A 23,961-nucleotide genomic window follows, 5' to 3' on the forward strand; every position below is an offset into this window, starting at 1 on the left:
AAGCCATCCTAAGATGAGTTTTGGGGGCCTGTTGTTTAGTTCTGAGACAGAGGAAAATGGAGCAGATTTTATACATTCCTTTCTTGCTCAGCCACTTTCCCTCTGGGGTCGCCTCAGGCATCAGTATTGTTATCTCTTCTGTGTTTCAGTTTGCTAAAGCTGCTGGAATGCAATATACCAGAAATGGGTTGGCTTTTTCGATGGGGTTTTATTAGGTTACAAATTTATAGTTGTAAGGCCATGAAAATGTCCAAATTAAGGCATCAGCAAGAGGCTGTCTTCTCTGAAGAAAGGCTGCTGACATCCAGGGTTCCTGTCCCATGGGAAGGCACATGGTGACATCTGCTGGTCTGATTTCAAAGGCTGTCTTCACATGTTTCTGGGCATTTCTTTCTAAGCTCTCTGGGCTTTTACTCTCTTTTATCCTCTTCACAGAGGACTCCAGTAAAGGATTAAGCCCCATCTTGAATGGGCTGAGTCACATCTCAACTGAAATAGCCTAACCAAAAGGTCTCACCCACAATAGGTCTGCACCCACAAGAAGGGATTAACAGAATATGGTCTTTTCTGAGGTATGTAACAGAATCATACCAGCAGAAGTAGAGAGATTTTTCCTTCCTGGCCTCCTTTAAGATGAGGTTGTGAAGTTAATAAATACAGAGTTCCATCCTGATTAGGGATCAGATTGTTCACCATCAGAGACTAGCCGTTAAGAATGCCTTCAATATTCTGGTCAGAGGAAATGATCATGTGGCATTCTTTTATTTTGAAAAATTAAATCTCTCTAAGCTGACTGGTTTATTCCCTTCTCCCAAAGAAGTGCTATTGAAAATCCTTTCAAATTTTCTCTTACCTTTTTATTGGGAATTAACTGGATGGATTTTTTACATATGCACATACCCAGTGTGTAGGGGTAGAACATTTCTCACACCCCAGAAAGTTCCTTCATGTCCCCCTCGCAATCAAAGCCCCCTCCCACAAAGGTAACCACTGTTTTGACCTCTATTGCCACAGATTCATTTTGCTGGTTCTGGAGCTTCTTTTGAGTGTCCTTTCTCTCAGTAAAATGTTTTTGAGATCCATCCATGTTGTTGTTTTATCAGTAGTGCATTCCTTTTCATAGCTAAGTATACTTCCATTATGTGGATATACCATAGTTTATTTATCATTGCCAGTGGGGATTTGGGTGACTTATAGTTTGGGGCTTTTAAGAATAAAGTTACCATGAACATTTTTGTGCATTTCTTTGGTGGACCTGAACACTCCTTTCTGTTGGTTTTATACTAGCATTTATAAAACGACAAGGTCCCAGAGCCCTGCCTATTCGTGAAGAGTACCTGCTGTCATCTGGACTTTGACAGACCATGGCACAGCTTAGCTCATTAGCAGGGATGTGTCCTCATTAGTAGCCACGGCCTTCCCGGGGAACATGGCTCTCCTCCTCCTCCCTCAGTGGAAAGCAGGCAAGAGCCATATACCCTCACCCCCACCTCCGCTGAGTGCCTGCCAGACTCTAGGGCTCCATTTCTTTAGCAGAATTTGTTCTTATTTTGAGGGTCCTTTTAACAAACCCACTGCCTATGAGGTCCACAGTGCTCAAACTCTGAGCATGATTATACCCTAGTCTTAGTGCTTGATGTCCTAAGATTTTGTTGGGTTTCAGGGTGTTTCATGTCTATCATTGCATGACAAACCACCCCAACACTTCTCAAGGACTTGAAAACTTGTAGGGAATGTCTGTCTGGTAGTGACATCCTGTTTTAAAGATAGAACCCTTAGGCGTTAACCAGGAATTTTAATAATGCAAAGAAAGATACCATCAGATACCACTGTTGGTTCAGATACCACTGTTGTCATACCATACCTTCAGCACAGTGGGGGTTAAGTTAATTTTAAGGTTAATGTCAAGAACAGCATTCATGGGGGGAGGGGCAATGTGCATTCCAAGGTCCAAATTACCAAATGGACTTTGGAGGCCTAGCTGGTTCTCCCTATGTTGGCAGCTTACTGCAGATTGAGAGGGGCCTCAAAGGTTAGTAAAACCCAGGAGGGAACAAGGAAGCTTGAAAGCTGAGCCAGGCAACTATTGTTTCAGAGGAGAGCTAGAATAGCACAAAGTCCATCCACTCCTTGGCTGGAGTAGGTGCAGGTGGCATTACCCCTTGGAGACAGCATCCTGGCCAGGGAGGGAGCCAGAATGCAGTACATGTTCCCCACAGGTTTCATAGCTTACGGACAAGCTTCTTTCTGCCTGTAGGAAGGATTTCTGTGCAGGATCCCAATGACCCCTCTATGTTTCTTTGTAGATGGGTGTTTGGACACATCTTTGCTCATGCTGATTGTGTAGTTCAGTTGTTGATGCTAAAGTTCCTCGCACAGGTCACTGCAAGACTGAATCTACTCTTGAGTCAGTGAAGATGTGTTCAACTACAAATTATATTAAACCCTGGCTTATTTTCACTAAAACCATCGGTTCTTAACCCTTAATGTGCATCAGGATCACTGGGGGGCTGGTTAAAACACTAATTCAGGAGGTCTGGGGGGCCTGAGAATGTGCATTTCCAACATGCTCCCAAGTGGTGTTGATGCTGCGGGTTGGGGACCACAGTTTGAGAACTGCTGACTTAAGGAAAATATTTGCTCTCACTTAAGAGTTTGGAGGTAGATGATTCCATGTTGCGTGAATGCAGCTACTCATTGACATCACCAAGGATGTTCTTTCTCTCCCTTTTCTCTGCCACCCTCTGAGCCTTGGCTCTGTCCTAGTTTTGGGATGGCTGTAGCAGTTCCAGGTGTCAGATGCAGATCAAATGACGCTGAGAGGAAGAAGGTTTCATCATGTATTAAAACAACAAAAAAAGGGGGCTTTGCTTTCACTTGGATTTGAAATGCTGATGGGTTGAGTTATGCCTTCTAGATGATAATGCTGCCAAGTCAAAGCTGGACAGAGGGGCACTGAGAAGGCAGAAGTTAAGAGGTTTTTCTGAGTTCTGCCATTACCATGTAGAATTTCCTTTGATCTTTCCATGTAGTCAATCCATGTAGTCGCTGCTTCCCAATCTGGTATGGACCCTTTGGTGGCTCTGCTTTGCATTATTCCCTGCCTCTTCTTGATGGGTTTCGGCCCTGGAAGTGACTCCAATCACATCACAACTTTTTTTATGGAAAGAACCATAACAGAGCTTCTGCCCTGAAAGAGGGATTGGTAGGGACCCCTCTAAATTCCCTCCTGACTCTAGAGACCCTGTGAGAGGTTTGTCAAATACAGGAGAAAGATCTCTATTTGCTCTCTGCTCTCTTCCTGTTTCCACATCTAAATAGATTGACCTTCTCTGCTCCACAAGGAGTAAGTTCCATGCACATGACTGCTCATATGACTCCTTGGCCCTATGTGTTTTTCTGCCTTCCATGTCCCTTCCTCCCGTGATCCCTGTTAAGTCTTGGCCTCTCTCCATTTATGCCTCCAGATCCTGCAGGCCCTGGGGAAGTCCTACCACCCTGGCTGTTTCCGCTGTGTCATCTGTAATGAATGTTTGGATGGGGTTCCCTTCACTGTTGACTCAGAGAACAAGATCTACTGTGTCCGAGATTACCACAAGTAAGGAGGGCCAGGAGTGGAGAGGAACCGCATGCACAAACCACCTTGATCTCAGGAGAGCGAAAGGTGGAAACTTGTTGAAGGCTGGGTGTAAGCTGCCTGCACCATTAATCCACAGGTCCAGCAAGGGCTTAATCATTTGGAGGGTTGCAGCAGGGCCTTGGGAGGTCGCACGGTAGCAGTGCAGATGGGAACTGGCTCAAGAATCATATTTAGAGAAAAAACAGAAACCAAAACAAACTATACCCAGACTCAGGAGGATCCGTCAAACCCTGAGGTTCCAGCTTCACCTAACTTCAAAAGGCATCAATTTGATGTTGATTTCCATCACTCTTGGTTGACCTGGGTCTGATAAACAAACAGAGGTTTGGGCTGTACCCTAAGTAGAGTTAGGGGAGCCAGATGTTATAACTGGGGAATAATTCCAGAGCAATTTTTAAGAATACCCCAGAGTTGAGCCAGGCTCCCGTCGTCATATGAGGGCTGAAAGAATGCAAGAGAAGAGCAATGGATAGAAAGCAGGGCTGGCGAGAAAGTTTCACTGAAGCTCTGTGTATGGGGTTTATTCTGGGCCTTGCCACCCAGAAACACCAAGATATGCTTTTCACTACTTCTTTGCTTCCTCCCCCCAGGGTGTTGGCCCCCAAGTGTGCAGCCTGTGGGCTCCCTATCCTTCCACCAGAGGTAAGATGTTTTTTCAAACATGTCCCTGACATCTTCCAAGACTTGAGTATCTCCCTAGGGTCATTTATAAGCTCAGTGTCCTGTCCTTACACCTTTTTAAAAAATCCTCCTAGAATCTGACCTCTGAGATAAATAGTGTCCTCACCAAGCAGCCCCTTTCTCCTTGGCTGGCTGCCCCAGCCCAGTGCCTTCCTCGCACCCTATTTGTCTTTATACTCAAGTCAATTCTCTTACTTGATGCTAACTCCTAGATTAGGAGATGAGCTGGAGAGCTTGTCTTTTATTCATTTTTTTTGAAGAACAAATGCCCACGTGGGTTTTGGTTTTTCACTGTTGACTCTGGCATTCCAAAAATTAGGGCTAGTATCATTCCCCCTTCCTCTTCCATCAGCTAAATTTGCTCTTTTTCTGACAAGTGTTAGGATCCCCTACTGATTTATACTCTGCTAAGGCTACATACCTGTTACCTCACAGTCCTCCCCCCATCCCCCCCCATGTGTGGAGCCCCATAGGCCTCTGACTAGCCCTGTTCCTTGAGCTGTTGCTTTGCTTTGGTCCCAGGGCTCAGATGAGACCATCCGTGTTGTGTCCATGGACAGAGACTACCACGTGGAGTGCTACCACTGTGAGGTAGGCCCCCTCCACTGGGCCCCCGGAGCCCAGCTTAGATGTCAAGAGAAACGCTGCCCTGCTTGGATGGGGCATGAGATGGTCAGCAAGACTCTGGCAAGCATTTGCCCTCCAGAGCTGATGTAGAAAATGGGTGAACCCTGAAGGGGAGTGGGGTGGGAGAGGATGCTGATGTCTGGGTTATGAAAGTCTTTACTATTTTCTCCACATTTGGAATTGTCAAGCCCTGAAATTGTCGTAGTGGCCATTCCTGCTAGGTACAGAGTTAGGAGCATAATGTGGAGCCATGAGTTTTAGGTCCGGTTTGGGGGTCAGATTGTCAGACAGGTGGTGTGGTTTGCTAGGAGCTCCTTTCCCAGCCAAGCCCTGGAAATCATGAAGAAACCACCCCTCCTCCCTGGAAACAGGCATCTCGAGTGGTGTAAAGGTGGGTAGGGCCCGTCTGCCCCTTCTCTGTCACACCCCAGGCTGAAGGAGCCACAGGTGCCCAGTGACTGTCAGGAAAGCCAGGGTTGTCCCCCCACTCCCTCCCCAGCCCTGGTGAAGGGTGCATACGCTTTGGCCTCCTGTGGAGTGTCAGCCAGAATTAAGTGGACTCACCCATGGAAGGAGATTAGATTCATTTAGTGACCCTGTGGGTGGGGAGGATGGGGGTGTGGGGGACACACAGCTTGATCCCACTGCCAGCACTGAATAGGTGGGAGCCACTGTCAGTGGCACCCTGGTGCCTGGAGAAAAAGGTGAAGATGTTTGCGCTGGCCAGGAATTAGGAGACCCACAAATTCAAGCCATGGGTCATTTTAAGTTTCCTGTCAGCCACATATTAAAAAAGTAAAAAGGAACAGGTGGGATTAATATTTTATTTAAACCCAGTATATCCAAAATATTCTCATCTCAACATGCAATCAAGATAAAAAATTGAGATATTTTACATCATTTCTTGCCCTCAGTCTTCAAAATCTGGGGTGTGTTTTACACCAAGAGCACATCTCAGTTTCTACCAGCCACATTTCACGTACTTGATAGATATGTGGCTTGTGGCTCCTGTGGGGAACGGTGCAGGCCACACCCTCACTGGGCTGGAGCTGTGTGTTTCAGGGGCTGTGGCCTTTGGGTCGGCCCTGCAGTTGGTTTTGTTTTGCTTTGTTTCCACTGGATGTTTCTGCCTTCCCCCATAGGACTGTGGCCTGGAGCTCAATGATGAAGATGGCCGCCGCTGCTACCCGCTGGAGGACCACCTGTTCTGTCACTCCTGCCACGTCAAGAGGCTGCAGAAAGGCCCCTCGTCAGCAGCACTTCACCAGCACCACTTCTAGTCAGAGCCTCTTACAGACGTCATGGCGGATGCAAAGCTGAGGCTTCCCCATGAGACATCTGCTGAGGAATTTCCAGTTGCCCCTGGAGTGGAATTGGGGTGGGGAGAAGAGGGGTGGGCACGTGAGATCCCGCAGGTTTATGTGGAGTGCCTGTTCAGGGAGGTGAAACCTTACCTGTCTGGAATGTGTATTTTCCTTGTGCCCTTCCCCGCTGTCACACCATCATCAGATTACTCAGGAAGACGCTCCAGCAGGCACATGGCAAGATGGCAGCAATGAAACTGAACAGACCTTCCTGTCCCTTCGGGGAATAATTCATGCTTCAAAGGGAGAGGTTTGTGTTGAGCATATTTTGCAATATCCCCTGAAGAGAAAATTCAGCTGCCAATGCATTCAACCCTTTTGTCATCCATTTAGGAAAATACTTGCACCTAAACACCCACCCATCCCCACCCACCCCGCCACCCCCACCCCACACACATACACCCCACGCAAATACACATACACACACAGAACTCAATTTAAGACTTCCTTCCGCCCCAGAGCCTCATCCTTCTCTAGACTGGCTGTATGTTTGAATTGTGTTGTGGCAAGAGGGAAGCTCTGACATGTGATTTGTATCGTAGGAAGAATTTACTTGGTGAACCAGAACCAAGTTTTGAAATAAGCGAGGCAGGATTTCCTCCTTGTACACTGACAGCATTGTGTGTGCTCCTGCATATCTTCACTCCCCCAAAGGCAGTGGGGGCCCTAAGGAGATTTGCCCTGTTTTGAGCAAAGCTGGCTTTGGGAGAAGGACTTGGTGCAGGCACCAGGCCTCTTTTGCCCACCTGTCTGTGCTTCTTTTTTCCCCCTCTCTGGAGCTCTCCAGAGTCTGTGACTTTGGAGCCACTCCCCAATGACAGGTCTCAGGATCCCATTAGGGAACATCTCTTGCGGCTCTTTTAACTTATTAAAAAACAGGCTTTCTGGAAGTCCTGCCTGAATACCGAGAGAGACCCTCTGATAAATGACGAGAGTGTTTTGTGTGTGTGAGATCTCTAAGCTAGCAATGGAGGAAGTGCCTCAGGATAACTTATCTTACTCATTTCACCCGTTTCTCTCTTGCCCAATTTTTGGCCCAGGCATTATGTTTGAAGAAACCAGTATAAGGTACACTGCTTTTGTCTGTTTTTTGATGTTTTCTCCCTCACTTTCAGTCTTCACACACACAAAAATACCTCACTGATAGAGCTTCGCCCATTGCAGATGAAGGAGGGATCAGGCCATCACACTGGGCTCATATACCTTCTTGGGTGTGTTAGGAATCACTGGCTTCACCCAGACAGGACTCTGGTGTGTCAGGACACTAGGATCTTAACTAAAGGTCAGTTGGGAATAGATCCGATTTAAATTCAGTACTGTTGCCATGTGCATTTCATTCTGGCTCCCGGGTTGGCAAGGGCTAAGGGAGGGCTACATACTGGCAAGATTTCAAGGCCACGTTTGCATGGAAGACACGAAATTTGCCCTGCAAGTCACACTCCTAAGGCCAAAGGCCAGTAACCATTGGCATTTCAATTAGAAGTAGCATCAAAAAAAAAAAGAGCTGTCTGCTGTTTGTCTCCGTCTTTGCAGAAGGGCCCATGAGTTGGTGGCACAGGGCTAGGGAGCAGCTTGCCTTTGCCAGCCAGGTTGGGAGCACTGGGCTCTGGGCTGCACTCAGCCATCTCACCTCACACCCAGAGCAAGAGGACCAGGCAGCTGGGATCGCGGAGGGTGGTCGGTGAAGCCCACAGGCACATGTGAACTTACAGACTTTTCACTGGGCCCGGTCCCACTTCTAGGCCATGCTTGACTTGTTTGATAGCAGTTGCCTTTAGGAACTTTTTGGCACAATGGATTGTTTTTTCCATTTTTATTACATTCATTCTGTCGGAATCCTTTGGCCAAGTGTCACTTTAGCCTGGCTATGTGCTTTCCTTGGTTCCTTTTCACAGGCTCAGGCTTGTGAAACCCTGTAAGTGCAAGGGGCTGAGCCCAACGAACTTAGGGTTGCACCTGTTTCTTCCCACCATTTAGCAAGGCTGTGGGCTAAATGAAGCCAGTGGCTATATCTTAACCTGCCTCCACCAACCTAGGAATGTTTCTGGCCTTGTCAGCAGAACTTTGCTCTGCTTTCAAGTCAAGCAGAGTGAAGAAAATTGTCTTGGAGCCACATTTAGGAAAAGCAGGGATTTGCTTGCAAATTGGGTAGTTAACAATCTGTATTTAATTGTGGAAATGAATTTTTAAAAGTGGACTTGACTGAAGTGATTCAGATATCTTGGCAATTATGCCATTTTATAGCATTGAAGAACAATGAGAGAATTTCCAGGCATCCTAGAAATTCTAGAAGTAGACTTCTCTCATTGTCACTTTCCCTGGAGAGGGTACATGGGTAGGATTCCTGCGTAGGTTTTGTTTCTCTTGTAAGCATGCCACTCCTCAGACCCTTGCATAAAAGTCATGAAGAGGTATCCACCTATCTGTTATTTTAAACATTATATAAATTATTAGCCAAATGGAACTACAATGGGATTCTATTTATGGGTACTTAGAAAGAAAACACAAGTACCTGGTAAATCAGAGTTAATGTTTGTTTTAAAAGTAGAGCAGAGACCTTTTTGAGTTCCCAAGACAACTGTTGGGCTCTGGAGAAAAGGAGGAGTACTGTGGCCCGATTCCAGACTTCATAGCCAGCCTTCTTTCCTCATTTTGCCCATTTGCTTTTTTTTTTCATCTCCTGGACTATTTTTCCCTCCCCCCAACCCCCTCCAGTTTGGGACATTCAAAAACTGCCTGGGTGGTCTGAGAAAAGCCAATAATCCGGTTTGGCCTACTATACCAGAATTCTCTCTTCTCACACTCCTGCAAGTCACACTCCTGAGGCCAGTAACCGCTGGCATTTCAATTAGAAGTAGCATCCAAAAAAAAAAAAAGTTGATGTTATTTCCCCATCTCTTGTTGGGTAAAGAGTGTTTTATTCATCTGTTACCACACAAGGGCATTTAGTCCTATTCAGGCCGTTGCCAACAAATGGCAGTGGGATTTTCCGTTTCTCCACATTGTGAGTGCTGTAGTGAAATCCTCTTTCAGCAGAGTCCACTGAGGTTATGTGGGTGAGTCTTGGATGGTGATGGGATAATCAAGTTTTGCTGACCTTCAAGAGCCATGGACACATGCCACAGTGACAAAATGAAAAACAGAAACATTAGGACTTGAGAGAAGAATTTGGGATTCACAATCCTTTGCAGTCCTTCAAAGGCTACTTTGTGGTGCCATTTCCCATATGAGTGAAAAGGAAGAGAGCTGTGAGAACTGCTGGTTTCCTTGCAAGGGATGTATGCAAGACATGGTGCCCCCAGATCATTGCTGCCTGATAAACTTGTTAAAACTCTGTCTGCCAGGAAACCAAATTCTTTGCCAGGAATAAGTCCTAATTTCTCAGTTACTATGTCAAGTAACTTTTTAAAGTAGTAGGAAAAAATGAATAAAATGTTAGTTATCTATTGTTCTGAGCCAGAACTGGACAGATGTGGGAAGTTTCCAAATAGTGTATGAAAATTTCATTGTGCAGGGAAATTATTTTCCTCTGTATTTCTTCTTTTACTATAAAATTATTCAAAATACCATTCCTATAAAATTATTAAAAAATTTACTGTTATAAGTTTTTTCAAAATATGACCATAAAACTGCATCAATCTGTAGACTATTAAAGTGCTCTCTAACATAATGAGGTTTACTGGGTTTTTTTTGTATGTATGGTAAGCAGATGGTACTTTTTGCTAACTGGATTTGGTCTTTTAGAGCTCTGGATTCTTAAAAAGGAACACATGGGAATCAAGAACTGTGGCAGTCTGAGATTTTACCCTACATGTAAGCTAATAAGTTAGCCTACCATGGTTTCATGAGTCCTGACAAGTTATGAGACTCCTAGGTCAGAGACAAAGGACAGTTTACTACTTACAGCAATAGCTCCAGAGGCTTGTTTAGGGCTTTGATTTAGTTCCCATGGCTGCCAAGGACGAAGGAAAACAGAAAGCGAAGGTGTTGATGATCATGGTGCCTTACACCAAAGTAAAGCTTTTCAATTGATGAAGGAGCACTTCTGATTTTACAGAATGGGCCGCTATTTGCCTATGGCTCTGGTGCTACAAGGGAAGAAAATGTAATCAAGGGGGGAAAGTGGTCTGGGGCTGTGGTGTGCTGGTAAACTAGCTTTCTGGGGGAAATATAAAAAGCCCTGATCTGTAGTGTTTGCCAATTTCTATGATGTAATTACTCTCACAATGGCTATTTCAGGCTACCAACATGACATCCTGAACTTGGAAGTGGAAGATGTCATGGGTGTTTGTTCATTAAAGCTGTGTAGCCTAAAACTATTTGGAGACTGTGGGGAGCCTATAGCTGTTCTCTGTTGGTATGTGTACTACTTTCCTATTGCTACTGTAACAAATTACCACAAACTTAGTGGCTTAAAACAGATTCATTATCTTATAGCCCTGGAGATCTGAAGTCGACAATGGGTCTTAAAGGGGTAAAATCAAGCTGTCAGTAGAGCTGCATTCCTTCTGGAGGCTCTAGGGGAGAATCCATTTTTGGCCTTTTCAGCTTCTAGAGGCCACCTGAATTCCTTGGCCCTTGGCTACCTCTGCTTCTGTTTTTACACCTCCTGTCTCCCTCACCCTCCTGTCCCCCTTATAAAGACCCTTGTGAATACATTGGGCCCACCCAGATAATCCAGGATAATCTCCCCATCTCAACCTAATCAATTAACCTAAGCACTTCTGCAAAGCCCCTTTTGCCTTGTAAGATAATATATTCATGGGTCCGGGGGATTAGAACATGGACATCTTTCAGGGGAGGGGGCATTATTCAGCCTACCTCAAGGACTGGCAAACTTTTTGTTTTTTGTTTTTGGTGGAAATGAAAGAATCTCCCTGGAGTATTAGTTCTTTCTTTCAAGCATTACAATAAGTAGTGTTTGCATTTTCCCTGGAATAAAAGCAGAAATGCTTCATATCTCAAAATGATTGGGACCTTAGACTCTGGGTGACAAAAATCAGAGTAGGTATACCAGGATCCTGTATGTAAAGAAAAGAAGCTAAAGAATTCTGGTCCAGGAAGAGCTCCCACTTCTAGAAGGCCTCAGTCATGTGGCTGTCCCAGGTATGTAAGGCAGCCCAAGGCACTCCCACCGCATGGTTACACACATGTCCTTCCAACTGATCAAGGACAGGCACCTGTGGCCCTGCATTCCCCAAGGGGACCTGGTCCACAGCAGGCAGAGGCCACAGCAGACAACAGAGCAAAGATCTGTACGAGAGCTGCATTTGGGAGGCCCACTCTTGCAGAAGCATGGATCTAAAAGTGAGTTATAGAGATCAATTGGATGGTACAAATAAGCTTCAGCAGCAACTTGAACTTTCTTTATGGGGAGGCTAAAAAAATTCCATTTGTATTTATATCAGTAATATAATTTCACTATAGGAAATTACAAAGATGTCAACTTTATCATCCTTGGCTGATTTCTTACTCTGAACAGTGCTTCCCTTAGAATCCAATTTTGGCTTGTTTGGCCTTCAAAAACCCTAGGGGAAAGCTTGCTTCTGCTTGGATTCGTTTCCATTTTTAATTCTCATTGGATGTTCACAAAGGTCTCAGTTTACACTGCACAACTGAGAGGAAAAAGGTCGACCTTTCTGTCTGTTTCTTGTACATGGTGACTTGTTTAGAGAGTCAGCCATGTTCAGCTGGAAGCATTCTTTTCCTGAAGTCTTAGGAGACACTGCAACTTAATATCCATATTATTAAAGGAGAGGAAACCTCCAAGAGTTCAGAGCTGTTGAAAAGAGGTGTGATCAGGAATAGAAACGACATCTGCTGAGTGCCAATCAGCAGGAGGAGGGGCGAGTAGCACATGTGACCATCCATTCCAAGACAGGGAACAGGCCTTGAGCCCACTCACTTGGTTCCCTCTGCACTCAGCCCACAAGGGGCAGGACAACAGTGGCGGCAGGAGGACAGACTTGGGTTCTAATCCCCGCTCCACCGTTTAATTGCTCTATGACCAGCAAATTCAGTTTCCTCATCTGTAAAAGTGGGAATAAAAATTGGAACTCACCTCATGGGACTGTTGTAAGGATTGAATGAGTTAGTTCAAGTAAAGAGCCTAGAGCAATGACTGGCATGCTCAATAAATGTGACAGTTTTTATGACTTAATTGATCTTCACATTGTGATGTGCAACAACAAAAATTACAAGTGCATTACAATAAATGGAAAAAACAATTCAAAAACAAAACAATCTGAATAAAACATAAGCAATAGAAGAAAGCATAAAGTGAAATATCAGTAAATTCGAATATTTAAAAGTAAAAAAACTGTAGTTTCAAAAATATTATAAGTAAAAGGAAGAGTTAACTAAGTTGGGAAAAAATAATTGCAATGTGACTGCAATTGAGGGATAGCCAAAGAGTTATTATCCTCAATATATTAAAAAGCCTAACAAATCTAAGAAAAAAATGGTATACATCAAGAGGAAATACATATTATTTGCTAGTAATAGATATAAGTAAAAGGAAGTTCTATTTTTCAATTGTGAAAACTGCAAAGAAATTATAATTAAATTTATAATACCCAGTGTTGGTTAGCAAGGAAACAAATGCTGTTGATGGAAGTGTATATTGGTTAAATTTGAGGGCAATTGGAAAATAACGTATTAAAGTTTTAAAAATGTCCATGTCTTTCTACCTGATCATTCCACCTCCAGAAGTTTATAAGACATACCATAAATAATTCAACACAGCATTATTTTAAAGTGTTAAACTGGCAACAACCCAAATTCCCAACAATAAGGTAATGCTTAAAATATCATATAGTTATCTGATGGAATATCTTCAAAGAATATTTAATGATCTTAAATCTTAGACAAAAAGCTAAAGGGCAAAAATTAGAACTCCAAGACATTTCCAGTGTAACCACAAATTTGGAAAAATACACGTGTAAGTAGATCCACATCAATAAGTGGGGAACGAAAAAAAATTCTGAAAGGAAACAAATCATGTTAATTCTAAGTATCTCGGGATGGAATTCGAGTTTCTAAAACTCCCAAAAATTTTATACGTTTTCCAAAATTTTGTAATTAATATAATTAGGAAAACACGTTATATTAGAAAAATTCATTGATCGATTCAGTGATTGACTGTCAGTGTCCAGTGATGCAAGCCACTCGCAAGTTAGAGTCCACAGACGCTTCGGGCCTTCCCTGGCCTCCGAGCCCTATAAAATGAGGGATAATATACTAGATTATCTGGGCCCTTCTTACTGTAAAAACCCCCATGTTTTAAGGTTTTCCGAGGAATCTGGGGACCAGATTGTCTTTGGACTCCAGCACTTTGCGGACCCCTCCACACCCCGCCTTAAAGCGCATATCCGCACCGCAGCGTTTCCTTCCCCGCGGCGGGTTAGAGCTGGAACCCATCTCACCTTGGTAAAGTGGGACTGCGCCCCTTTTCATCAGTGTTCGGGGTGCGGGGGGAGCTTTTGCACCACGAAGGAAAAAAAGGCCGGACCTGCATTCTTAAATGCGCTTTTGTGTCGGTGGGCACCTCATCTCCGGCCACACCACTCCCCAACTCCAAACTTCCACCTTTCCAGATGTGCTTCCCAAATGAACCCGATTTGGAGAGATTCCCATGAGCATCATTAAAAATATGGCGCACTGCAACTTACAAACCACTTCAGACAACTCCGAGTTCCATACATCGTAAAGGATGACATTTCGGGCAAAAGAGCGTCAAAATTAAAGTTATTTAAAATTCACACTTTCGCCGTCATCTTTTTAATGGAGACCCTGCAACAGTGTAGGAGGGGGAAAAAAAAAAAAATAAAAAAAGCACTCCTCGAGCCAGCCAGGAGTCGAACCTAGAATCTTCTGATCCGTAGTCAGACGCGTTATCCATTGCGCCACTGGCCCCGTATTGGTCACACTGTCACTGAAATAGTCCCTCACTCCTTACGCAGTCTCTACCGACTCCCCAACAGCCGCACTCCGATTCTGCCCTTACGCCGAGTGCCGCGGCCCTTACCCACAGCTCTCTCTTCCCTATCTTCCCCAGCAAACGCACTGCACCAATCCGCAGCGGTTACATCAGTGCGCTGTCTGCGTGCTCCAATCCGCCGCGTCGAGCAGCGTCGCCTTGCATTCGCTGGCGAGCAAACTAAGTTTGTCCACGGCCGCCTCCGGTTCGCTTGTAGCCCGGACGGGGCGGGGAAAGGGTGGGGCAAGGCTGGGCGCTGCGGCCGCCGTGCCAGAGTGACCGGTAGCGCGGTAGCCGAGGTGGCGGCACCGGGCGGGGCAGCTGGAGCGAGGAGGAAGGAGGTGGTGGTGCAGGATGGCGACGGCCTATGAGCAGCTGAAGCTGTGAGTCCCGCGGGCTGGAGGCAGTTGACAGAAAGGACTTGAGGGGCGGCAGGCGGAGCGGGACGGCAGGTGCGGGCTGCCGGCCTCCGGGAGGGCTCCTCGGGCCTGGGGCGGAGTGTCGGGTTGGAAACCCCTAGTCCTCTTCGCCTTCTCCGCGCGGCTTGGCCGCCCCAAGGCCCGGCCCGAGTCACCACAGGTTCCGGGAGTGATAGTGTCACTGACCTTTCTCCGCTCGATTTGGCTTCGGTGTCCGCGGTGGGCAATAGCGAAGTCGCAGCCTGGTTTGCAAGTAGCCGGGGCACGTTCTTCCCTACTTTCGTGATGGGGGCTGCTCTATTTATTTATAAGGCTTACCTGAAAAAATGACTTTTCTCTTGTTTAATGAACCTATGGCAGTACCTAAGAGTCTGCAATTGAAAACCTTTTTGGGGGTTACAGTCTATGTGGGCATCGAGATCTCCCTGAACAGTCTTTAGGATGCATTTAAGCACAATCAGTACTCTTAAGGTCCTGAAGATATTTACTTTGCTTTAAGTTTTGTACTGCTCCAGCAGAAAGCGGGTTCTTGAATCCATGTTGACAACCAGAGGCTAATCTTAAGAATTTTGGCACTGTAGATTTACTTTTCCGTAAAGCCAACTTCTTGAGGCTTTAAGAAATAGGTTCTGGTTGTTAGAGTTGTAAAATAGATGTTTGTAGAGCTTTTGGCTTTTTCTGGATAAATAAAAATATGTATTATCCTTAGCATTACTACCAGTTCCCACACTTTTCGTATCATTGCTTTATTTTAAGTATATCCTTGGAATAACTGTTTTATTCACTTCTTTCCTGTTTAATGTTTATCTCTAGGATGGTTGAAAATCCATTGGCCATAGTCTGGGAATGTCTGGCAGCAAAAACAAATGTAAATTTTGAGAAACTTATCCATCCCTACAAGTTAAAATATCTTGGTAGTTACATATCACATTTCCTTTGCAGGGAAATGAGTACATCAAAATGTGGTTTGGGCACTTCCTTATGCTCAGAACCTCAAGCTCACTATTAATTTTTTGGACATTTCAGTGTAAAGTTAGGGGTGTAAAATTGGGAGTGAGGTCAACTACTTGACATCAGATATTTTGTAGATAATTACTTTTTTCTTCAGTCCACTCCTTCTGTCACTCTGTTTACTGTAATTCTCTTTGAGAACCCTACCTAGTGGCACACTTTCCTCCACATTTTCCCCCCAGTTTTCTTACTCTCTCCCAGTCCCCCTCTGCAAGGTGATAACCTTGCAGGTGAATGTGTTGAAGCTCACTCTTTGATTAGGGTACTGGCCAGGCCAATGTCACGTGTGCTCTGTTGGGTAATTGGGTTATTGTAGATCTGATAGTCACTGAAGTGGTTAGTGTGATCCTACACCATGTCTCAAATGTGTTTAAGGAATATGGAGCCTTGGCTTCATGCAGCTGTGTTAGGTTACAGAATGCAGCTGAATTTTCCTTTGGCAAAGATTGAATGGAATGGAGAATTTGAGATTGTGATGATTGTTTTCAGGCTGCCAGGGCACTAAACATCACCGGTCCAGACCTCAAGAAAAGAAAGAAAAAAAGCTTTGTACCCATAAAAGAGGAAAGGAAATTTGTCCCTTAAGTGGTGAGGATAATGTTTTTGTATTGATTTTTGTGAGAAGTGGAAACCGTAAATTTGTTTTGGTGAAAAAATAAATCTAGGGTTATGTGAAGGTCATTCTCTCATTTTCAGTCCTTAACTTTTTTCCCTGAACTTTTTGAATGCTTCTGTAAATGTGAAGACTTTTTTGCAACTTTGTTTTTTTTTACCAAGGGGTTTGCCAGTTTGAGTCTCTGCTCTTGTGTTTTGGCCCTTCCTGCTCTGAGGCATGCTGTTCAAGGTTTTAGATATAGATTCGAAACTGCCAAGTGTTCTTTTTTAGATGCTTTTGGAGGTGGAACTGTTTTCTGATTCTTATATAAGAATTAGTAGCACAAAGGAAAAGCCGTTTTTAAAAACATGCCTAGAGATGTATTTTAAGAAAGATCTACACAAAAGAGATAGTTGGATTATTTTATTACAAAAGTACTGCTATTGGGTTTATTTACATGTTAAAGTGATGAGGATTTTGTTTTTTTTTTTTTTTTTTTAATTGGGATTGTTCGTATATCATACAATTATGCAAAGATCCAAAGTGGTACAGTCAATTGCCCCCGGTACCATCATACAGCTGTGCATCCATCACCACAATTAATTTTTTTTTCAATTTGTAGAACGTTTTCATTACCCCAGAAAAGAAATAAAGACAAAAAAAGGAAACATCCTCCCATACCCCTAACCACCACCCCCTCCATTATTGACTCATGGTATTGCTATGGTACGTTTGTTACTGTTAATGAAAGAATGTTAAAATACTACTAACTGTAGTATATAGTTTACAATAGGTATACTTTTCCCCTATGTGCCCCTCTATTATTAACTTCTAGTTATAGCGTCATACATTTGTTCTGGTTCATGAAAGAGATTTCTAATATTTGTACAGTTAATCATGGACATTGCCCACCACAAGGTTCACTGTTTTATAACATTCCCATCTGTTAACCTCCAGCTTTCCTTCTGGTGACATACATGATTCTGAGCTTCCCCTTTCCACCACATTCACACGCCATTCAGCACTGTTAGTTATTCTCACAATGTGCTACCACCACCTCTGTTCATTTCCAAACATTTAAGTTCCACCTAGTTGAACATTTTTCATAATAAGCAACTGCTCCTCATTCTTTAGCCTCATTCTATATCCTGGTAACTTATATTTCATGTCTATGAGTTTACATATTATAATTAGTTCAAATCAGTGAGACCCTGCAATATTTGTCCTTGTGTGTTTGACTTATTTCATTCAATATAGCATCCTCAAGGTTTCTTCATCAACCCAATTTTTTTTAAGATGGTTTTGTTCACCCACCATACATTCCATCCTAAGTAAACAATTGTTGGTTCCCTGTATAGTCACATATTTATGTATTCACCACCATCACCTCTATCTATATAAGGACATCTCCACTTCTTCCACAAAGCAGGAGGAAAAGTCAAAGAAGGTAGAGATACAAAAGAAAAAGAAAAAAGAAAGCAAGCAAGAAAGAAAAAACTTGACAGCTAGGAAGCAACAAAAGGAAAGATAGCATTAAACTAAAGTAGACTAAAGTAGAGTCAGAAAACATTACCAATGCCAAGAGTTCCAAACCCCTCCCTTGTGTCCCCCTCTTATATGCATTTAGCTTTGGTATATTGCCTTTGTTACTTTAAAAGGAAGCATAATACAATGTTTCTGTTAATTATAGTCTCTAGTTTGATTGTATTTTTCCCCCGATGACTCCCTATTTTTAACACCTTGTAAGGTTGACATTCATTTGTTCTCCCTCATGAAATATATATTTGTACATTTTTTCACAATTGTTAAACACTCTAGGTTTTACCAAGTTATGTAGTCCCAGTCTTTATCTTTCCTCTTTCCTTCTGGTATCCCACATGCTCCTATCCTTCCTCTTTCAACCATACTCACAGTGATCTTTGTTCAGTGTACTTACATTGCTGTGCTACCATCACCCAAAATTGTGTTCCAAACCTCTCACTCCTATCTTTTCCTATCTGTCTGTAGTGCTCCCTTTAGTATTTCCTGTAGAACAGGTATCTTGTTCACAAACTCTTGTTGTCTGTTTGTCAGAGAATATTTTAAACTCTCCCTCCTATTTAAAGGACATTTTTGCCGGATATAGGATTCTTGGTTGGCGGTTTTTCTCTTTCAGTATCTTAAATATATCACACCACTTCCTTCTTGCCTCCATGGTTTCTTCTGAGAAATCCGCATATAGACTTATCAAGCTTCCTTTGTATATGATGGATTGCTTTTCTCTTGCTGCTTTCAGGATTCTCTCTTTGTCTTTGGTGTTGGATAATCTGATTATTAAGTGTATTACCGTAGGTCTAGTCAGATCTATTCTATTTAGGGTACACTGTGCTTCTTGGATCTGTAATTTTATGTCTTTCATAAGAGATGCGAAATTTTCATTGATTATTTCCTCTGTTACTTCTTCTGCCCCTTTTCCCTTCTTTCCTCCTTCTGGGACACCCATGACAGGTACATTCATATGTTTCATGTTGTCATTTAATTCCCTGAGATGTTGCTCATGTTTTTCCATTCTTTTCCCTATCTGTTCTTTTGTGTGTAGGCTTTCAGGTGTCTTGTTCTCCAGTTCTGACTGTCTTCTTCTGCCTCTTGAGATCTGCTGTTGTATGTCTCCATCATGTCTTTCATCTCTTGTGTTGTGCCTTTCATTTCCGTAGATTCTGCCAGTTGTTTTCTTGAACTTTCGATTTCTACCTTTTGTATGCCCAGTGTTTTCTTTATAGCCTTCATCTCTTTTGCCATGTCTTCCCTAAACTTTTTGAATTGATTTAGAATTAGTTGTTTCAATTCCTGTATCTTAGTTGAAGTGTAAGTTTGTTCCTTTGACTGGGCCATAACTTCATTTTTCTTAGTGTAGGTTGTAATTTTCTGTTGTCTAGGCATTTGGTGTCCTTGGTTACCCCAGTCAGTTTTCCCAGACCAGAACGGGCTCAGGTCTCAGAACAGGGAAATATTCAGTATATGGTTTCCCTGAGTGTGTGTCTTAGAAGATTGAGACCCCCTGTGAAGCCTCAAGCCATTGTGCTTTTCCTAACCTGCCCTACAAGTGGTGCCTGTCAGTCTGTAGCTCCTGACAAGGGTAAGGAGGTGTGGCCCTTGGCTGTTTTCCCGCAGGCTCTGGGGTATGGTTCTGAATGGAAGGCGAGTAATAGAGCTGGGTACCACCTCTTTCCTCTTAGGGAAAATACACCCCCAGGGAGTTTTCATTTGCATTTAAATGGGTTCTTTGTCTCTCTGACTCTGCTTTATCCACCCATTTCTGGGTCAGAGCACTGCAAACTGAAAATGGCTGAGGTTTTCTCAGCCAGGTTGAGAGAGAAAAAGGGACAGAAAGCCCCCTTTCAAGGCCAGTCCACAGCCCCCAGTTTCACCCACTGGCCAGAGACAGCACCTGGTCCTCTGGGCTCCCCCTCCTGGCACAGAGAAGTCCCCTGGCTCTTCAAGGTCATTCATCACTAAAAGCCTTTGTTTGCTTTTTGGGGATTTGCAGCTTGCATTGATCAGTCCACGTTTGCCAATTAAAACCCCAGTTGGAGCTGGACTGAGGAATATTCATGTCATGGTCCAAGAGGACTTTTGTAGCCAAAAGACTGAAGAAAGCACCAGACATGTTCTGAGACATGAGCTTTTATTATAGGGCTTACCTACAGGGTGGGGAAGTTGAGTCACATTGCCTTGAAATCAGGAGCTTCTCTGAATGGATTCAGGAGCTGCTCTGAATGGCGGCCAGTTCAGAGTACAATGTGGAAATAGTCCACACTTTGGGGGTCTGAGTAAGCTGGTTATAAGGGGGCTTGACATTCCAACAGGTATGAGAGCATAAAGTGGGGAGTGGGATCATGCAAGGTAGGGAGGGATTGATTGTAATCAACAGGGAGGAGGGAAGGATTATAGATTATCTTGTAGATAACAGTATCTCAGGGAGTCTCAGGGAGGAGGTAGTTTCGGGTATAGATTATATTTAGCACCTGATATTGCAAGGAGAATAGGTCAAACCTTAACTGTCCTAGATCAAGCAAACTGCTGTGTGCAATCTTCAAGACACTTGGGGGCCCAGGGCTCCCACAATTCACTTGTTCAGAGAGTGCTGTTCTCTATCACAGCGAGGCTTTGCAGTTTGGGCTGCCATGGGGGAAGGGGCTCCTGGCTCACGTCTGGAGTTTCTACTCACAGATTCCACCCTGCAATCTCAGGCATTCCCTCCAATCCACATTGGTGTACAATGTGTGGACAGTCACAGTTGTCCCCCAGCAGTTATTCCAGGTCATTTACTAGTTGTTCCTGGTTGTTTATTAGTTGCTTTGAGGGGTTACTAACTTCCACTCCTCTCTATGCCGCCATCTTCTTCCACCTAGTGATGAGGTTTTAAATAATTTGTTCTACATTTTGCTGTAGTTTTCCACCAGTCCGTCTCTGCTCTTCTAAGAATTTCACCTTTATAATTCCCTGGTTTCATCCTCTTACTCCCCTGCTTACAATAGCCAGTTCCATCATATTGACTTATAGGCTAAAGCCCACATTTCTTAGTCATCTTTATTCTAGCCTCTTCATAATGTAGCCCCTAACTTTATTTCCCATAGCTGTCCAATGCTTTTTTGTTTCCCCCTTCAGCAGATTTAGTTCACCCTCTTCTAGCTTCAAGTCTGGGCTTATTTGAAGATGCTTCTATCTAGAATGCCTCCTTCTCGCCCCTTTGTATAGACCATTCACACCCATGGTGGAACTGTAGTAGCTCAGGTTTTTCAGTGAGGTCAGACTTGGATTCAAACTCAGACCTTGCCACTTGCTTTGTAGCCTTGGGTATGTTACTTAACTTGTCTTAATTGGTTTTTCATGTGTAAAATGGGTATGTTAATACTTCACAGGATTATTGTAAGGATTGAATTAAAGTATACATGCACAGATGCTCACTTCTGAGAAGGCATTTTCTTCCCACATTTCTCCCTTTTTTGAGCTCCCGTAAGTCTTTTTGAAAGTCAGAATGTTATTTAATTAAAAATGTTAAATTATTGCCACAGGGACTAAACACTGAAAGTCCATATAATTTACACATTCTATGTCTTAGGATTGATTTATAGTGTATTTACTGTTTTATGGACAAAAGGATTGAAAACTAGAACGATCCATCCATAGCACTTTTTGAACTACTCATTTTGCCATCTAAAAATGATGAAATCATTATGCTTACTTTATTTCTCCAACCAGATTGCAAATATCTGGAACACATTAGAAACACCCTAACATTTATTTCTTCTCTAGTCTCCCTCAGTACCTAGCATGAAGCCTTGTGCAGAGCAGCTCCTCAGTCAATCACCTTAGGAAATGGAAAGAACTTTCCAGTATAGTACACCTACCAACACTTCTAAAAGAACAGTCTGGGGTAATTTGGAATGTACTATTTTGAAGCAGCAGCAGCTTAAGCCATTTCATGTGCTTTGTTCTTTTCCTGATGTCTGTGGAGTCATGGGTTGATATATGTCCTCCACCGTTGTTGAAGATGGGCAAATAATTGCCCTTAGCCACACAGTCAGGTCAGACAACCAAGCTATGGCAGAGCTCTGGCCTTGGAACACAGCTGGCAGAGAGTCTCATCTTTCCATTACACTGCATTATCCCAGTTACCTTCTTTTCTCTTATCAGACTGCTCTCACCTTAGTGCTCTGACATGTCAAGTGTGGAAATGAATCAATTATAATTGAAAATAGTTGACATGTCTATTTGGATTTTAAATATAGAGAGCAGAATATTGATTTGTTTAGGATTTAAAATTCACACCCTTTAAAATTCTAGCCACTTATAAATGTCCTATGTAGAGATTCCTTTTTGCTTTTTAAATCATTTATGTAAGCATGGATAATGTCAGGCAGTGATAAATTTGAAATAGCAAAATTGCAAGACAATTAGAACAGAAATGCCCATTTTTGGAAAATTTAAACCAGGTTTGTTTGTTTGTTTGTTTGTTTTCTTTTTTCTCTTTCCTTTAAAAGGTTAACTGAAACTGGGTGTAAGGCAGGGAATCCTTTAGATATTAAATCAGGCTGCAGCTTGCCTCTGAAGAGATAATATTTCCTCAGGGAGTTGCCTTTCTTTTAAAAAGATTCTCGCAGCCTTGAGGTCAGTGGGGGCAGATGTGATGCAACCGTCAGAGCAGAGGTAAGCTAAGCTCCATTAAGACATATGTGGTTTGTCCAGTATATTGAACATTTGAACCATTCTCACAGCTCTTTGTGGAGGAAAGGGTATAGAGAGCCTGAGATTCCCCTCATAAATTTGGGCACAGATGATGTGGGATTTATATGTAAGGCATTAAAGTTGCTGGAGATGTGAGTGAGGGTTCAGTCTAGAGAGCCTACATTAAGTGTTAAACACACTTGGTGTGCTTATCTTAAATGCATGTTCCAGAGTCCCTCCTACGAGTAAAAATCTCTGAGGGTAGGGTCTGGGAATCTGCTGGGTTAATCAGAGGTCCTGGTAGGTTTTTGTGCCCGGTATTTTAGGAGTGGCAGCAGCTGACTGAGGACCAGAGCATTCTTTGGGGGGTCTGGGGCTCTGGAACATTGTGAGGTGGATTAGAGTTTCAGATTAGGTAAAATTTGGACCTGGTCCTATGAAGGTGTGTGGTTGTTGGAGAGAATGGATCTTAGGGTGTACTGGGAATAGGAAGGCACATTGCCTGACATGGGTGGGACCTTAGGGTTTTGAGGAAGAAGATGGAATTGAAGTGTATTGCCTCATAGAAACTCCAGCTGGAGTTGTTGGGGTGGGCCCTAGGTATATCTGTGATGAACCTGCGTCTGTAGGAGAGGTGTCTCCCCAGGTGCTCTGTGAGGGGAGGCTGCTGGAACCCAGAGGGAGGATGGAGTGGGAATGGTGAGAGTGCCTTCTGGGCCTGGGTGTAAAGCCTCAGAGGCGCCTTTACTGTCTGAATTCTTTCTTTTTTATCTAGTGAAACCTAGTACAATTTTATGCTTGGATGTTTTTGGCCAGAGACATATTAAATTTGATCATTGAGATCTCGATTTAACTTTTTATGTAAGATTTTTGAGGAAATATGTCATCCTACAGTTTTATGACTTGATTGTCCCCTTGCTTCTATGCAAATAGTCATCTTTTTGAGATGGGTTAATTTGACTCATGATTTGATAGGATTTTGAAGAGGTCACTTTTGTTGCTCTCACTAAATGTTAACATGGAAAAAAAAGCATGTTTTCAATTAGTAGAAAATCAGAATGAGAACAATGAAAGAAAATAAAAATAGTATCAGATAATTTGTATTATAATTAAATACATTGCTTTTTTAAGAATTTAACAGGTAATATTTTTTAATGCACTCTTAAGAGCTACCCTGAGTGATTATGTTTAAATGCATTTAATTAAGTATAATACCCAGAATTGCCATTGTTGAATTTAACTTTTACTCTTCTCTATGATTTTTTTTTTTTCTTTTTTACCCCATACTTTGGCAGCAATAATCCTTTTTTAAAAGTAAAATAGTCAACTAATGAAGGTAGTCAAAATAGGAGGCAATTGTTATTTAAGTATTATGCTATTTTGATATATCTCCCAAATTATTTGTCATCTTAACAGAAACCAGAATTCTGGGTCAATTT

At 43.1% G+C, this 23,961-nt stretch overlaps 2 protein-coding genes, 1 long non-coding RNA gene and 1 other non-coding gene across 5 annotated transcripts in view; 2 read left to right on the top strand and 2 right to left on the bottom strand.

Annotated features, from left to right (window-relative positions):
* Positions 1–9,982, top strand: part of LIMD1 (LIM domains containing 1) — an 80,694-nt gene extending 70,712 nt beyond the window's left edge. For both annotated transcript variants that reach the window (XM_037849004.1, XM_037849014.1), the window contains exons 5-8: positions 3,468–3,598; positions 4,231–4,282; positions 4,844–4,912; positions 6,091–9,982. In XM_037849004.1, coding sequence (XP_037704932.1) covers positions 3,468–3,598; positions 4,231–4,282; positions 4,844–4,912; positions 6,091–6,228 — 390 coding nt within the window. In that variant the 3' untranslated portion in view covers positions 6,229–9,982. The remainder of the gene's footprint in view (positions 1–3,467; positions 3,599–4,230; positions 4,283–4,843; positions 4,913–6,090) is intronic.
* LOC119544034 lies at positions 6,710–14,455 on the bottom strand. The gene is made up of 3 exons (XR_005218735.1): positions 13,737–14,455; positions 10,217–10,400; positions 6,710–9,409 (listed from the first exon to the last, which is right to left on the bottom strand). It is a non-coding gene; the product is annotated as an uncharacterized LOC119544034 (long non-coding RNA).
* TRNAR-ACG lies at positions 14,154–14,226 on the bottom strand. Its single transcript has one exon. It is a non-coding gene; the product is annotated as a tRNA-Arg (tRNA).
* An 89-nt stretch (positions 14,456–14,544) lies between the features above and the next one.
* SACM1L (SAC1 like phosphatidylinositide phosphatase) overlaps positions 14,545–23,961 on the top strand; it is a 68,654-nt gene continuing 59,237 nt past the window's right edge. Inside the window, exon 1 of the mRNA XM_037849051.1 lies at positions 14,545–14,673. Coding sequence (XP_037704979.1) covers positions 14,645–14,673 — 29 coding nt within the window. The 5' untranslated portion in view covers positions 14,545–14,644. The remainder of the gene's footprint in view (positions 14,674–23,961) is intronic.

Source organism: Choloepus didactylus, chromosome 1 (assembly GCF_015220235.1).
Source record: "Choloepus didactylus isolate mChoDid1 chromosome 1, mChoDid1.pri, whole genome shotgun sequence".
Lineage (NCBI taxonomy): Eukaryota > Metazoa > Chordata > Mammalia > Pilosa > Megalonychidae > Choloepus > Choloepus didactylus.